General features: G+C 38.1%; 1 protein-coding gene across 2 annotated transcripts; it reads right to left on the bottom strand.

Moving 5' to 3' along the window:
* Window positions 1-661: 661 nt before the first annotated feature.
* Window positions 662-14,998, bottom strand: loxl1 (lysyl oxidase-like 1). Of its 2 annotated transcripts, XM_059564512.1 has the most exons (8): window positions 14,717-14,998; window positions 13,581-14,633; window positions 10,024-10,132; window positions 9,632-9,769; window positions 2,704-2,860; window positions 2,428-2,523; window positions 1,675-1,790; window positions 662-1,516 (listed from the first exon to the last, which is right to left on the bottom strand). In XM_059564512.1, the coding sequence occupies exons 2-8, from the start codon at window positions 14,599-14,601 to the stop codon at window positions 1,510-1,512; spliced, it is 1,644 nt and encodes a 547-aa protein (XP_059420495.1). In that variant the 5' UTR covers window positions 14,602-14,633; window positions 14,717-14,998; the 3' UTR covers window positions 662-1,509. The 2 variants fall into 2 exon arrangements, with proteins under 2 accessions (XP_059420495.1, XP_059420494.1); XM_059564511.1 differs by having other exon boundaries at window positions 13,581-14,997.
* Window positions 14,999-16,207: the final 1,209 nt, after the last annotated feature.

Raw genomic sequence — 16,207 nt, 5'->3', positions numbered from 1 at the left:
TGCTAGCAACTGCAAGGTTGTGGGTTCGATTCCCAGGGAATGCATGAACTCGTAAAATATAGACCTTGAATGCAATGCAGGTCGTAGTTGTATTTTTATTTTTTTTGTTGATAAAACTGTCTGCTAAATGCGTAAATATAAATGTAGATCATGCTGCTAGCAATAGCAAGGTCATGGGTTCGAATCTCAAGGAACGCATGAACCGATAAAATGCATACCTTGAATGGAATGTAAGTCACTTTGGATGAAAGCAAACTCCAAATGCATAGATGTAAATGTAAATCATTGCGCTAGCAACAGCAAGGTCATGGGTTTGATTCCAATAGATGCATGAACTGAAAAAAATCATACCTTGAATGCAATGCAACTTTTTGGGGGGATAAAACTGTTTGGCAAATACATAAATGTAATTAATATAGATAACCACATAATAATAATAATAATAATAATTATTATTATTATTATTATTATTATTATTATTATTATTATTGTTACAAAAAATCATTACAGTTTACAGCACTTACAATGGAAGTGAATGGGGAAAATCCATATCTGTTTTAATAGTATAGCCATATTTTGCCAAAAATGTGGATGATTTTATTGTGAAAAAAAAATTATAATAAAAAAATGAAATTAACTCTACCTTTTCTGAGTAAAGCAACATCCAATTTTACAACTTCTTTGCCAAGACAATTACAGCTCAAATAATGCACAATTTCTAGCTTAATTTTTTTAATTATTTGTGTTGGTAATTAAAATTATGCCACAAATTCAGTCAGTTAATTATTTTATTAAGCCCAAAATATTCATTTAATGCTTGTAGGGGGAATGTCTAAAGTATAGCCTGAATTTAACTAGTGTGCATTGGATTATCAATGGGCTGACATACAAGGCAATATTACAAGCCACCTGAATGTACATTTTTCATTGTATTCAAAGTGCTTTAATCCCAAAGCCATTTCATGTTTTCCAGGCTGATCATTCAAGCTAAAACCGCTTTTTACTTAATAGGTTAGCTGGAGCATGACAGACAGGCTGGCCGTTCACTCATAAGACTCTTTCTTTAGTATTCCACCTTCGCTATAGTGGCACAGACAAGGAGAGAGTCTTGGAAAAAGAAAGATTGTTTCCAGTTGCTGAATTTTCTGATCTGAATTACAGAATTACAGTTTAACAGTGTCCCATACCTGATCTCAGTTTGCATTCCAGCAATGTTACCCACTTAAAAATGGTGAAGGAATTAGACTTCTTAGGGGCAGCGAGTGTGTGTTTTCATGATGTTGGTCTGTGTGCGGTGTGCTGTGAATTAGGGTGCATTTGATTTTGTGTGAGGGTGACAGTATATGTGCTAGTTCCTCGAACCCTGGTTCACAAGAACAGCACAAAAAATAAAAGGGTGGTGGGGGGGTGGACCAAGAATATACAATAAACAATCACAGAAACACCAGGAATTCCATTCACACTGCAATGGACCAGTGCTTTCATTGAGATTCATCCAGATCTGGCAGATCATGACCTATAGGAGCAGAAGAAAACATGCTGCTTTTAAGAACTGATCACTGAAAGATTCCTTAAGGCTAAACTTTATTTTTAAGACTGTAAATGAATATATGCCTGCCACATTTTATTTAGCTATTGATTTATTAAAACACTCAAATAGCCATTTGTACTTACTGGGAGATTTTGCAGTTTGTTGTCTTGACAAAGCGGCCCGTGTAGTGGATATTGCACCTGACTACATTATTTGTGTAGTCCGATTCATGCACCAAGTACTTTGGGTTAACCTGGAGCTGGAATTTAAATAGAATTTAGACCGTCGGTGCTGTGAAAAAGTAAGTGCCCCCACCAATCAAACATATATATGTGGTCACATAGGTGAAGGTGGTATAAGGTTTTAGACAACAACATCAACAAGTCGGCTTTGAAATATTTTCTTCAACAAAAATTCACCTATCATCTGTGGAAAAAGTAAGTACACCCCTACATTTAATAGCTCATAGCCGTCTCTTACATCATTTTTGGCAATTATTCCACTTGCTGCAGGGAACTTCAGACTGCTTGCAGTTCAATACTCCTTTGTTATGAAAGCATATCAACATTTAGCCTCAGAGGAGAAGATAATGCTGACCACTTTTAACATCATTGTGCTTCATCTATTGTGTTTTTGTTTTGTCAAAGGTCAGGAAGAGAGCGGCTGGGATCTGCCTGAAGATGCATGTCTGTATCTGTCTTATTTATGAGCACAGGCGGCATACCAAACTCATTACACCAGCTGCATCGATATCAAACAGAAGAGTTGGACGACATGCGTGACATCAAACGTCTCCTCGTGCCAAACCTTTAGAGAGACGTGTCGTATTCTGTTTGCATGAGTTAGACACAAGATACTCTGAAGAAGAGTGAAACAGAAGTCTTTGAGAACGTTACCTTGAGTATATACTTTCCTGGCTGAACATCAGTGATGTCAATCCATTGGCAATCAATATCTGCATTGTACGTGTCAAAGCAACCTGGACTGAGGCCCTGGAAAATGAAAGCAAATGAAAACAGTAGTTGTTAGTAAAAAAACTATGTACTTATTAATGGAAAATTACAAAACATTAAACTAGCTACACAAAGACAAATATTCAAATAAACTCTAATAAAGGCATATGTTATTGATACAAAACAAGCATTTGAAGAGAATGGGTGACAGAAGTGTACCTGAGTGTGTGAAGTACAAGCGTATCGCTTGAGATGGCCGAAGTCGCAGGTCGTGTCCTCCAGACAGAAGCTGGCCTTGTGTCCCTCCGCCACCTTCTGGCCGCTGCTGACCTCTAACAGATCGTAGTGACTGAACTCATCCATACTGTGGTAATGTCTGATCGGAGAGAGAAGAGACGAGACCACACTCAAATCTTGGTCAAACGCAATACCATTTAGTCTTATTTTAGTACATCATTTTATAGTTGATTAATATTTTAAAATTGGTTTTATTTTTATATCTTCTGTTTTAGTTGTATTACTTTTTTTTTTACTTTATATGTCTATAGAGTTTTAAAATTGTTAACTTATTTTATTTCAGCTAGTAGTTAAGTATAACTAAAACTGAAATACAGTTTTAGTTTTAGTTACTTTATACTTGACTACAAGATGAAATAAAATAAGATAACATTTTGTTAATATTTTTTTTTAATATTGTAATGGTCAGTGTAAAGTTTTATTTATTTAAAGTAACTAAAGTTTTAGTCTTAGTTCGCACCATTCTTCAGTCAGATGGCAAAGGTACTTTGATATATACTGACAATCATTTGTCACTGTGCATGATACCAAACTAAACTAAACTAAAAATAATCTTGCTAACATTGTAAGAGCATTTTACTTCCTTCTGATGCTTCCATCAAAACTATTAAATAAACACGAAAATAATTTCAACCCAATTGCAGTTGATTACAGAAAATCACTTAATAATCTGTAAACGTTATACTCTCGATGTAAAAAAAACTTATAGTATAGAATCAATAAGTGAAGTGAAGTGACATTCAGCCAAGTATGGTGACCCATACTCAGAATTCGTGCTCTGCATTTAACCCATCCAAACTGTACACACACACACACACACACACACACAGTGAACACACACGGAGCAGTGGGCATCATTTATGCTGCGGTGCCCGGGGAGCAGTTGGGGGTTTGGTGCCTTGCTCAAGGGCATCTCAGTCATGGTTTTACTGGCCCAAGACTCGAACCCACAACCCTAGGGTCAGGAGTCAAATCCTCCTAACTCTAAGCACATAACATTTCCTGAAAAATATTTTTTCTTTCTGGTCAAGTCTTTGAAATGCATGAATATTTCAGGAGTCTAATTCAACATGTCATGGCACCGTTTCTTAGCGTTTGCTTTGTCTTTTGGCAAAAGGTTTTTTTTTTTTTTTGGAATGCTTTGGTAACACCTGAAGGACTGCGCCAGGGAAAACAGTTACTTTCCTCTGACAGAGTTCAGAGTTTCCACAGGGATACTATATTTCCCAAAATATGGCAAGCATATTAAATCTTATTTGATGAGGGGACGACAGACATTTCAGGAGCCTGTAGCCAAATCCCCGAGCAAACTAAATTTGAATGACAGATCACACACACACACACACACACACACACACACACACAAACACACCAGTGGCAAAATTGGGCCCAGCTTACCACATAAGGCAACTCTCTTCTACATGTGCAACTGTTTTATGCTGTATGATCCCAGAGAAATATGAGTTAAAATATGGAGCAGTGATTGTGCAGTAAACTGTGAAGGAACCACCTGCTGTCATCTCACTAACAGTAAGTAAATAAACAAAACCTATATCCATACATAAATACATAAAGATTAATGCTACCACAGTTAACTAACTATCAAATCCACTACTACTTTTCTATTTACTGTACAATGTTTTTTGTAATAGCTGAGCATTACAATGTTTAAACAAATTACAAACCGTTTTTTTTTTATACTATAGTTTTTAATTAATATTTGATTGTTTTTTTACTTTAAGTTTAGTTAAAGTTCTTATTTAGTTTGTTGTGTTTTTTTGTCATTTTTATTAATTTCAGTTTTTTTTTATATGTTTATATCGTTTTTCTTTATCTTTTAATTTCTGTTTTAGTTTTACTTATAATTGGCAAACAACTAAAATACTGAAAACAGCAATAAATAAAACATTTAAAATAATGGATACATAAATATTTTAAAGGAAAATGTATGTAATATATAATATGTTTATTAGTATTAATTGGTTATTTAAAATTAATCATTGGGATTAAAAAATGATTGGAAATGATTAACAATTACACTATTTTTTTTAGAACTGAGCTGCCTTTTTGATTAACAGATTTTAAAAGATTTGTGGGGATCAGAAAATGACACAAGCTGGGTTCTGGTTACATATATGTATATATTTTCTTCTGGTCTATCATGGAAGCCTCTAGGAACCATGGCTTAGCTCTTATATCAGAGATGAAGAGTCAAAGTCAGTCCCATCCTTAGACACAAAGAAATCTGACTGACATTGACAGCATGTTTAGTGTGTGTGTGTGTGTGTGCGTCTGCACTTCACCTTGCTGTTGTCTTTGTGCATGCAGAGAGAAATCAAAGCACTGGACAGCAGTTTCACCGGCTATGGCGGCTCTCATTTCAGCTATTAGTAATGAGACGCCAAGGACACTTTCAATCTCTACAAAAATATCAAACATGTCACAACGAAGATGTGCGAGCAATTATAGATTAGCTTCTGCTCACTGACAAACATCTCCCTGCAGCTCTTCTTTTTCAAAGAGAGTCAGGTGCTTGTGCGCATGGTGTCAGATTTAGGCCATCACACCGCTCAGCTGTCTAATTGCATTAGAAAAGAGTTAAAGTGCTGAATACTTCCTGTACTGGCATTTTCAGGTTACAGTCAGTGCTCGCATTAATTTCGACGCCTAAAGTGAAACAGGGATGAATGTTGATGCTAACGTTGTTGTACAACAGAAGTCATGTTAAAATACAACCAAATGCCTCTCATTTTTTTCACTGGATGCCTTTCATTGCATCAAGCCATTAGACCAACTAAATGTTCATCTACATTACTGATTGATCTTATAACAAAATTAAACTTTTTTTTTTTTTTTAAACAGGACTGTCAAACAATTTATTTTTTTAAAAGTAAATCATGATATGTAAATTATAATTATTGTAATTGATTATAATTATAATAATTATTATAATTAATTATAATTATAATTATTAATTAATTATAATTAAATTTAATCTCAGTTAATGACATTTGTCAATATTTGCTAAAATTTAGTTTTAATAAATATAATAAAAATCAAGACAATCTGAACAGAAATGTTTCTTGAGCAGTAAATCAGCATATTAAAATAATTTATGAAGATCATGTGACACTGAAGACTGGAGTAATGATGCTGATACAGCTGAACATCACAAAAATAAATTACACTTTAACAGAAACACAGAAAACAGGTATTTTAAATAGTAAAAATATTATTATTTTTTTTTACTGTATTTGTTTATCAAATAAATGCAGCATTGACAATCAGATTTCTTTCAAAAACATTAAAATCTTCTCTAAAAATATAATCGACCCCAAACTATATGGAAGTCTGTATATAGTCTCCATTTACATTTAGTCATTTAGCAGACACTTTTATCCAGAGTGACTTACAGATGAGGACATTGGAAGCAATCAAAAACATCAAAAGAGCAATGAAATATAAGTGCTATAACAAGTCTCAGTTAGGTTAACACAGTACACCTAGCATGGGATTTTAAATAATATAATAAATAAAAAGAAAACAGATAGAATAGAAAAAGATTAGAGCAAGCTAGTGTTAGAAGTCATTTTTATAATTGTAAAATAAATAAAAAAGAAAAAGATAGAATACAAAAAGATTAGAAATGTAGTTAGAATTTTTTTTCTTTTTTTTAAATTAGAATTAGAATAGTGAGTGCTAAAGTTAGAGGGTCAAATAAAGATGAAAGAGATGGGTTTTAAGCCGATTCTTGAAGATGGCTAAGGACTCAGCTGCTCGGATTGAGTTGGGGAGGTCATTGCACCAGGAGGGAATATTTAATTTAAAAGTCCGTAAAATGTGTGCTTCTTTGGGATGGCACAATCAAGCGTTGTTCACTTGCAGAACGCAAGCTTCTAGAGGGCACATAAGTCTGAAGTAATGAACTTAGGTAAAGGGGTGCAGAGCCAGTGGTGGTTTTGTATGCAAAAATCAATGCCTTGAATTTTATGAAAGCAGCTATTGGAAGCCAGTGCAAATTGATAAACAGAGGTGTGACGTGTATTCTTTTTTTCGGCTCATTAAAAATTAATCTTGCTGCCCCGTTCTGGATTAATTGTAAAGGTTTGATAGAATTGGCGGGAAGACCTGCCATGAGGGCATTGCAATAATCCAGTCTGGACAGAACAAGAGCTTGAACAAGGAGTTGTGCAACATGTTCCCAAAGAAAGGGCTTGATCTTCTTGATGTTGAATAAAGCAAATCTGCAGGATCGGACAGTTTTAGCAATGTGATCTGAGAAAGTCAGCTGATCATCAATCAAAACTCATAAATCATAACCATAACTAAGTAGTTATGGTTGATGTGCCTAACTTGATGGTGAAATTGTGATGAAACAATGGGTTTGTTGGAATCACAAGCAGTTCTGTATTGGCTAGGTTGAGTTGAAGGTGATGGCCCTTCATCCAGGAAGAAATGTCTGTTAGACAAGCTGAGATGCGAGCAGCTACCGTAGGATCATCAGGATGGAATGAGAGGTAGAGTTGAGTGTCATCAGCATAGCAGTGGTATAAAAAAGCCATGTTTCTGAATGACAGAACCTCATGATGCCATGTAGACAGAGAAGAGAAGTGGTCCAAGAACTGAGCCCTGAGGCACCCCAGTAGCGTGATGTTGTGACTTGGACACCTCACCTCTCCAAGATACTTTAAAGGATCTATCTGATAAGTAAGACTCAAACCACTGGAGTGCGGTTTCTGAGATGCCCTTTGTCAGTAGTGTTGACTGGAGGATTTGGTGGTTAGCCATTTCAAAAGCAGCAAGATACGTATTGAAGATTTGGATTCCGCTCTTGCCAGTCTTAGGGCTTCAACAACTGAGAGCAAGACAGTCTCAGTTGAATATCCACTTCTGAAACCAGATTGGTTGCTGTCAAGGAGGTTGTTCTCTGTGAGAAAGGCACAGACTTGGTTGAACACAGCTCGTTCAAGTGTTTTTGCAATGAAAGGAAGAAGGGAAACTGCTCTTTAGTTCTCTAAGAGAGATGGGTTATTGGTAGTCTATAGCGTCTCTTTCTCCCTCTCTATTTAGTCAGTAAGATTTATAAAAATAAGGCTCATTTTTAAATTAAATAGACTAAATTGCCATGCTTAATTGACAACCCAAATCATACATTTTAAATTATTTTCTGAAGTGGATCATGTCAAGTTTGGGGACCTGAGCTTTGACTAGAACATTATCATTGGCAGCAATTTGCAGTGACAGTGCATGTAGGTTGGCAATTCAAGCCAACATGACTGACAGCCATCATCGATGATGTTTAACACGATGCAAAATAACAATTCTCGTGAATTTTCCATCTCACTTACAATGCTGACGTGATGTAACGAACAACCACAGGCGAACAAACAAAGACCGCACAAGTTATGAAAATGCTGTGGAAATCCCCTCTGAGGATAACAGCCTTTCGCCAAGTGAAACCAAATACTTATATCAGAATCTCAATGAATTTTGGCATTGATATAAAATAAGCAATATCAACTCATTGAATATTTCCACAATCTGGCCCTATTATAATTCCATTATTCTGTGACTTTTAATCATATCAGGGCAGGATTTGTAATGATTTGTAGCTACAGGCTTGTAAAAAGACATGATTGTGTATAATCCTGATCTGCAGCTGCAGCATCGGAGCTTTAATGGTGAATAAACACAGTTAGCGTTATGGTAATAGTTGGAGTTGTAAACTGCTGGTTGAGAAGCTCTTGTGTCAGTTCAAACTGGAGGCCAACCTTGTGGGCGGGATACTAGACTTCCTCACAAATAGAACCCAGTGAGTGAGAGTAAATTACCATCTCTCTGACTTGGCCCCTAAATCAATTAGCTCACCGCAGGGGTGTGTTCTTTACCCCCTTTTCTATATTCTGTACACTAACGACTGTCGCTCTGTGATTGAAGACTGAATTTGTGAGGTTTGCTGATGGTTATCATCAGCTTATTGAACAATGAGGAAAATTCACATGATTCGGTCATTGATCACTTTGTTACATGGTGTCAGGATGCCTTTCTCGAACTGAATGTCTCTAAGACCAAGGACATGTGTATTGATTTAAGGCTAAATGTCATTAACACTGAAAAAACTAGTATAAATGGTCAGGAAATAGAGGTTGTTACAGAGTATAAGTATCTAGGATCCATTATTGATGATAAGTTGTTTTTTGAGTCAAATAACAGTTTGCTTTGCAAGAAAGGCTAGGAGCGCCTGTATTGCCTGAGGAAGCTGGCAAAGTTTAATGTGGATAAGACCCTTTTTTATCGGTCTTATTTTGAGTCGGTTGTTACCTTTTTACTTAATCTTAAATCTTAATCTTAAAAAAACAAAAAAAATCTCCCTTTCAAAGTTAATTAAGGAGATCAGCTACATTACAAGTTCTATGCAGAAAGGTCTGGAGGAACTTTATCAGAAGCAGATGTTAAGTTAAGGGTTGAATCTATCCTGTTAGATAGGTCTCATCCCTTACCAGATGAATTTTAAATTCAGAACCATTATTTTGTGCCTGCAGCCATTCTGCTTCTCAATTCTATAAAGAAGCACAGATAACTTAGTGACTTACTATTTATTGTTTGTTTACTGTTTTTAATATTTTTTACCCATGCCTGCAAGGTAGACAATCTTTGTATTGGTATTGTGTGTGTGACTGTGTGTGATTTGTACTATACTATCTGTTGCACAATAAATTGCCCCATTGGGGACAAATAAAGAATTTTAACTTGAACTTGAACTAGAGGACAAGTATTTGTGATCTTTTTGGTGAGCATTTATGATCTATTGTTATGTCTCCACATATACAGATGTAAAAGAGAGACTCACTGGTGACAGCTGTGCCACTCCCAGGTGTGACGAGGTCGGTTGGGCATGAAATCAGCCGTCCCTTGGTTCTTCACTCTCTGAGGGAAGCGCAGAAGAACCCGGACACTGTAATCTGTGGTTTCAGCGCTATAGGCGGAGCTGAGGAGGGAAAAACCTTAATGAGGGATGGCAGCACTGAGTAATAAAGCATGTTGTATATATAAGATGAGCTCATAACAACAGGCTGCGGCACCAACAAACATCATATAACACCCTTCCCATTGGTTGTTTGAAGTATTATTTGATGATGTGGTGTAAACATTTGTAAACAAGTGTGGGAGGGTTATTGTGTAAATACTGCCTGTCCAGCTTTGTTTTGCCATTTCATAAACAGAAGCTTTGAGGATTCTCACCTGGCCAAACACTTCTCTTCTGCAGCACAGCGTAAGGAGTACATATGGGCTCTTTGAATGTATGTGGAGGCTTGGACATAATTTGGGTCAGGAACCAGGTCAGGCAAACCTAAAAACAGGAGACATCATCAGGGTTACTTAACTTTCTTGGTAATAGCTGGTCTAGGCTGGTCTTTGACACTGGCCAAGCTGATTTTCAGCTGGTCTCCAGCATGAAAAGTAACCCTAAAAAGTGTCCAAAACCACTTTAAAACTACCAAACCGACTTGTCTGATGAACTGAAAAGTGTTCAAAAACCCTGACTAGTCTACCTGAAACGAGTCCAAAACTCTAAATCTGCCAAAATATCATGTTTGACAACCTAAAGTTTCCACATTCCTTTAAAAGAAGCAAACACCCTTGTCTGGCCATCTGAAATATATCCAAAACCACCAAACTGACCAGTCTGATCATGTTGAACATGTCAAAAAAACCTCTAAAACCACCAAGCAGATGAGCTATGACCAAATGTCAAAATACCTTTAAAACAAGCAAACAGACCATCTTGGCCATCTGAAAAGTGCAGCAAACAGAATATCTTTGGAGATAAACTCTGAGCAGGAAACCAGACTAGGTTGTTTTTCTAACCAGGATAATAACAATGTTAGGTCTCATAACACTGTCCTGGGGACAAATGTGCTTCTTTAATATCCCGAGCTGTTCTGATGTTACATACTTTTGAATGTAAAAGAAAGTAAAATATTTGAAAAATGGCTGTATCCAAATGAGCATACCTTTAGAAAAAATACACAAGAGATGAAGAGGTTTTTGATGAGGTAATGCTGAAGCCTCACAGGATAATGCATCAAACAATGTTTCTCATCTGGTTTCAAGGTCACACAAAAATAAGAAAAAAAGAACAAAGTGTTACATATATGGGGGAAGAGAGAGAGAGAGAGAGAGAGAGAGAGAGAGAGAACAAAAGATGAGGGAGAGGTGACAGCGAAACAACAATGAGATGACTTTCCTGCTGTATCCAAATGGGGTCTGTTAAAAAGATAAAACATTTTTTAAGAAATAAAAAGAAAAACAGTGCTTGCTGTAACAGCTAATATTCATAAATCTCTGTATAGGGCCAGCACAGAAAGTACTTATCACTTTTATTCACACTTAAAATGCAAGCTGGTTGTGCTCACTTTATGTACAAATAATCGTATGAATATAATAACAGTGCTGTCTATGTCCGTAGGTGTACATTAAAATTTCTTCAAAGGCAAGGCGACAGCATATTTGCTTTCCTGCTTTGCATGTCATGGATTTCTGAGAAAAGAACCCTGTTGCGAAGATCAGCACTGATGGACTACAGCGTATGATGCTGGAGTCCTACTAGGCCTCTTAATGACCCTAACCAGCAAGACTTTGATGGTCATCCAGCAGCATTAGACCAGCACCAAACCAGTGATAACAAACATAAACCTATAACCTAAACCTTTATAAACATAAAAATTTGGGTGTTTCCAGCAGGGAGTTTTTTTTTTCAAAGCAATTTCTAATTTCACTTCTGCTGCAGGCATGTTTGGAGTTGGGAGCAACTTTCACTCTATAAAACATGATGGCCTCGGTCAGTCTCCTTATTTCAGACTCGTTAGTGCAACCCCTCTACTCCAGTGAATGCTTTGCAATCCCCATCTCTGTGTACACATCCGATTTGCCAGCTCGGTCCGAAACAAACTTTAAGGCCTCTGGAAACTTCCTTGGTCAGCTTTTGTAAACAGTGTAAAGTGTGTGTGAAAGACTGTGGTCTATCTAGGAAAAGTTTCTTCACACAGTCGACACTTTCCTCCACAAAGCACTGTTCCCTGGATGCCTGCACTACACCAAAATTTATTATAAACAGCTGTTGAGAACCATATGTTACCTTTTAATTTGACTTCATGTACATTAATGTAGAAGGGATAAGGACACTTTAGCTAAAATTAGTCTTAATTTTAGGTTTTGTTGAAGTTAACATAAGAGCCAATTCAAAAACTCCACAAGAATACAGAAAAACAAAAATAATCTAATTCTGGCTGATGACAGCATACTGTTTTCAGGAAGATGTACCAAAATATTAACTAGGCTTTTAAATAAATTAAATGAATGTCCACTGATCAGATACAGACCAGATCTCAACAAACAGAGGTTTTAATGCTATGAGTCAAGTCATGTTAATGTATGCCATCTAATCTTATTTCGATTTCTAAGACTCAAATTCACAGATTTGTGTTTGCAGGTTGGAGCTCTGATATTGATTGTTTAATATTGCTCTTATTTGTTTGTGATTGCATCATTGGGTAATGAGTAATGAATTTTTCCCCCGTGTGTACCTCCCAGTGGATTTAGTTTACCCCCATTTCCCTTATGACCAGATTTTGTAAACTAGGGTGATTAGTCTTGCATGAAGTGACTCAAGCAAGAGACAAAGACTATTTCACATTACAAAATGAGCCTTGGCAGTGTCTAGCAATGTCCCAAAGGCCTAACTCACACCCGCCTCCTCACAAACATTCACATATATGCAAAGGCACACTTTTATTTAGGGGCTAGCAAAATATTTTCTGTTTCCTGAGGCAATGGACCCCATGTGTGCTGGGTACTTTCCATCTCCCCATTCCTTATGTAGTCACACCCCACAATCCCCCACACAACCCTCACACTCACCACCCACCCCACAACAACCAAGCCACTTGAGCCCCTTACCCCACCCTCTAAAGCAAATACAGGAATCATTCACCCGTAGCCCTCGCAGTGCAGTCATCACGAAAACCAGAACCAAATCTTCAAACAATGAGCACTCTTTGTGCAGAGTGAGTATCCATAGACACTACGCACACACACCAACTACCAAAAACTCTTACACCCACGCGCACATCCCACAACACCTGGTTCCAATAACCCATGCTCAGAGATGATCTTGGAACTTCTTTGATTGTAAATTGAAACACAAGGGCATTGGGGGATGGAAATGAAAGATGCTCAGGGTGAAATTAGACGTTAGGAAAGAGTAATTTTCACTGACTGGAAACAAACAGAAACATTTACCCAAAAGTAATGTCCATTAACAGCTGCGTAAGCAAACAGCTTTACAATCAATTTTGTGCAGTCTGAGTCCCTCTGGTTATGTGTTTTTCAGATCCAAAGGGATCGTGGCTGCCAGGAAACACAAAGAGATGGCAGAAGAGCTACATTTTTTAGATGTCTCTCTGTTTTTCTCACTTCCTTTCTTTAGAGAGAGAGCGAGAATCAGAAAGGAGCTCTACACGTGCATCCATTTCCCTCAAATCTCCAGTCGTGCAAGAGCTTAAGTACCTACTGTAGTTCCTCTGTGATTAACTTTACTTAGCATAGCAGCCTAGTAAATGAGCTGCAGCCTTACTCAACACATGTAACATTCGCTGCAATATCAAAAGAGACAATCTGCAAAGCACACTTTCTGAACTGCTGGTCTATGACCAATTAAGTAAACTATTGAGTATTACTTTAGTGTGGGATGCACAATGATATTCTTTACTGGTGTATGCGATGTCGATACATCATACCTCTTTGCTGAGGACGATAAACACTCCCTACATTTGTGTTGGGGCTCTCTGCGTTGTTAGAGATGAGAGGGTTGCGTGGAGCTGGTTGTATAAACGGAGGCTGTGGCTGGGGCCTTCCAAAGGGTGGAAACTGTTCATACTGGGGGCTTTGCACTGCAGGCTGGAATGATGAGCCTGTATTGCTCAAGGCACCATTAGAGACAGGTACTGCAACATTACTGCCATCTCGAGAGTCCTCGTTGTACAGGCTGTGTGTGTATCTGTGGTCCAGTCCATCAGAGATAGGTGGCTGCGCAGGTTGGCCTGGAACAGCTTGGTATGTTTGACCATAAGAGGAATAGTAACGATACCTCTCGTCAGTTGCAGGACCCCCTCCATTATAGCTGCCTCCTCCAAAACTTCCTGTGGAGTACCCACCTCCTCCATATCCGCCTCCGGCATAGCCACCACCATTACCAGTGGAGTACCCCGCTCCACGGAATGGAGGTTCATATGGTCTGTCTGGTACAGAGTCATAAGGAGCAGAATATGGAGGCTGTTGAGGAAACGGATACTGTGGATAAGAAGAAGAGGATGACGAGGAGGAGGATGAGCCAGAGGATGCTCTAAAACGAGTGCCAGTAGATGACTGGAAGCGACTTGTTTCACCTGTCCCAGCTGCACCCTGACGCCAGTTGTCCGGCACCTGGCCAAAACCAAAAGGGTGTCTGGCTTGGCCTCTTACAGTCTCAGAGCTTCCTCTGGAGGGTGCTTGCCTCCGTACATTCCCACCTTGTGACCTACGGTTGGGAGCGTCTGCTAGAAACACTCGGGTGTTCCTGCCACGCTCCTGTACCCGAGCCGGGACGTATTCAGCCCCACTGTTGAGAAGACTGAATACACGTCCATTGTTCTCCCATTGAATCATCTGTCTCCATGGGTTTGAGTCATCAGTCTGAGATTGATGCTGAGATTGGGACTGTCCCCCTGCACTTCCAAGCAACACCCAGATCCACAATGTCATGAAAACCACAGGCAGCATCTTGACAAGACTTGCATGGAACTTCCTAACAACTTCAGAAAAGAATGGACAGTCAAACTCCAAATTGTTTCTCTTGATCCAGCAGGTTAAAGATGGAAAGGCATGGAGGACTTACAGTGTCCATGTGCAAATCAAACTACATGCAGTTATGAAACTTTGTCCTTGGTTCAGTATGTGGTGCAGGCATAGCTGTGAAGAAGGCAGATGATTTCTGAGGCCCCAGGGCAGGCTGCAGTATAAAAAACCTCCCTCTTTCTTACTGTCCGGATGTTGATTTGTTGTCAGTGGACTGAGCATTGCTCTCAGGCTCTCTCTGGAGACGACTGCCTGTTGCTCTCCTCTGCACTTCACTATTTGCCTCTCTGACTGCTTACAATGGTCTGTGGTGAAAAAAGAAAAAATGTTCTCATCTCCCCCTCCCACTCTCTCTCATTCCCTCTCCCTTTCTCACTGAATCTAACATGCTCTTTTTTGAGATCCCACATGGCCCTAGTGCTAGAGCTGTTTCCTTAACCACTGCAAAGCCAGGTCTGTGCATAGGCTTCCAGAGTCAACATCACCATCTGTGAAGATACTTGAATATCTAGCGTGCCTGCGCTGACTTCCTTTGATCCTTCTGAACAAGCAGGGATGTCTGGTGTGTGGCCTAGGTTCATCCACCCAGGTGCTATAGGAGAGCTGTGCCTTTGTCTCATGTTTTTCCAAATGCAATTTTTTTTGCACTCATCATCATCATCACAGCAGATGAGAGAACATTAAAACGACAGGATTTTTAGAAATCCAAGTTATGTACATGATAGGAGGCCAAAAATGTCAGCAGAATTTGGAATGAGCAGTTCCATTTAAAAGCACTTTCCAGTAAACGAAGACAGATGAAAGCAGACATATAAGCATCACTTACACTACAAAAACTAACATTATTCTACAAGCCTTATTTAAATATGCAGAGGGAGCTCAGACTCAGTAAACATGGGTAACAGATATTAGCATAATGTAAAGAAACTATAAAGATCGGAAACTAATCCTGAGTGCATGGCACAGTTGTAAAATTTACCACTGTTTTTAATTTTTTGCATCAGAAGGAGCTGAACTCACAATCCAAAATCATATAACTTCTTCTGTAGTCTATCATGACTACCACTGTTACATATCTTACAAAAATGCTTTAAAGCAAAAGAATTTTATTTTAATATATATATATATATAAAATACTGCATTGGACTCATATCTTTAGAGGGAGTCAATAAATCATGTACAATCTTAAGGTTCTTAAAAAAGTTAAGGCTGCTGATCTCAAGAAATTTCTTGTTTTCTTTGACTAGATGGGTTAACAACTAAGAACATCTTCTTGACTTCTGAAGATGGATGAGGGCTCATCTGGCTTCAGACTATTAATGGCCAACAGCTGGTTGCAACAAGCTTTTTATGTTAAGAAAAACGCCAGTGTTAATACCCGTAATATTTTAACTAACGGTTTTTAATAATTTAGGGTGATTGTTTCAAATGGGCACTGAAAGCCAACCCAACACTCACTGCTCTAAACAGTTGGGTTTCAAAAAATGGATTCCACAGTTTTATGTAATGATAATGATCTAAAGTTTACAAA

This window comes from Carassius carassius, chromosome 13 (assembly GCF_963082965.1).
Source record: "Carassius carassius chromosome 13, fCarCar2.1, whole genome shotgun sequence".
Lineage (NCBI taxonomy): Eukaryota > Metazoa > Chordata > Actinopteri > Cypriniformes > Cyprinidae > Carassius > Carassius carassius.
This window is presented reverse-complemented; position numbering and strand designations above follow the sequence as displayed.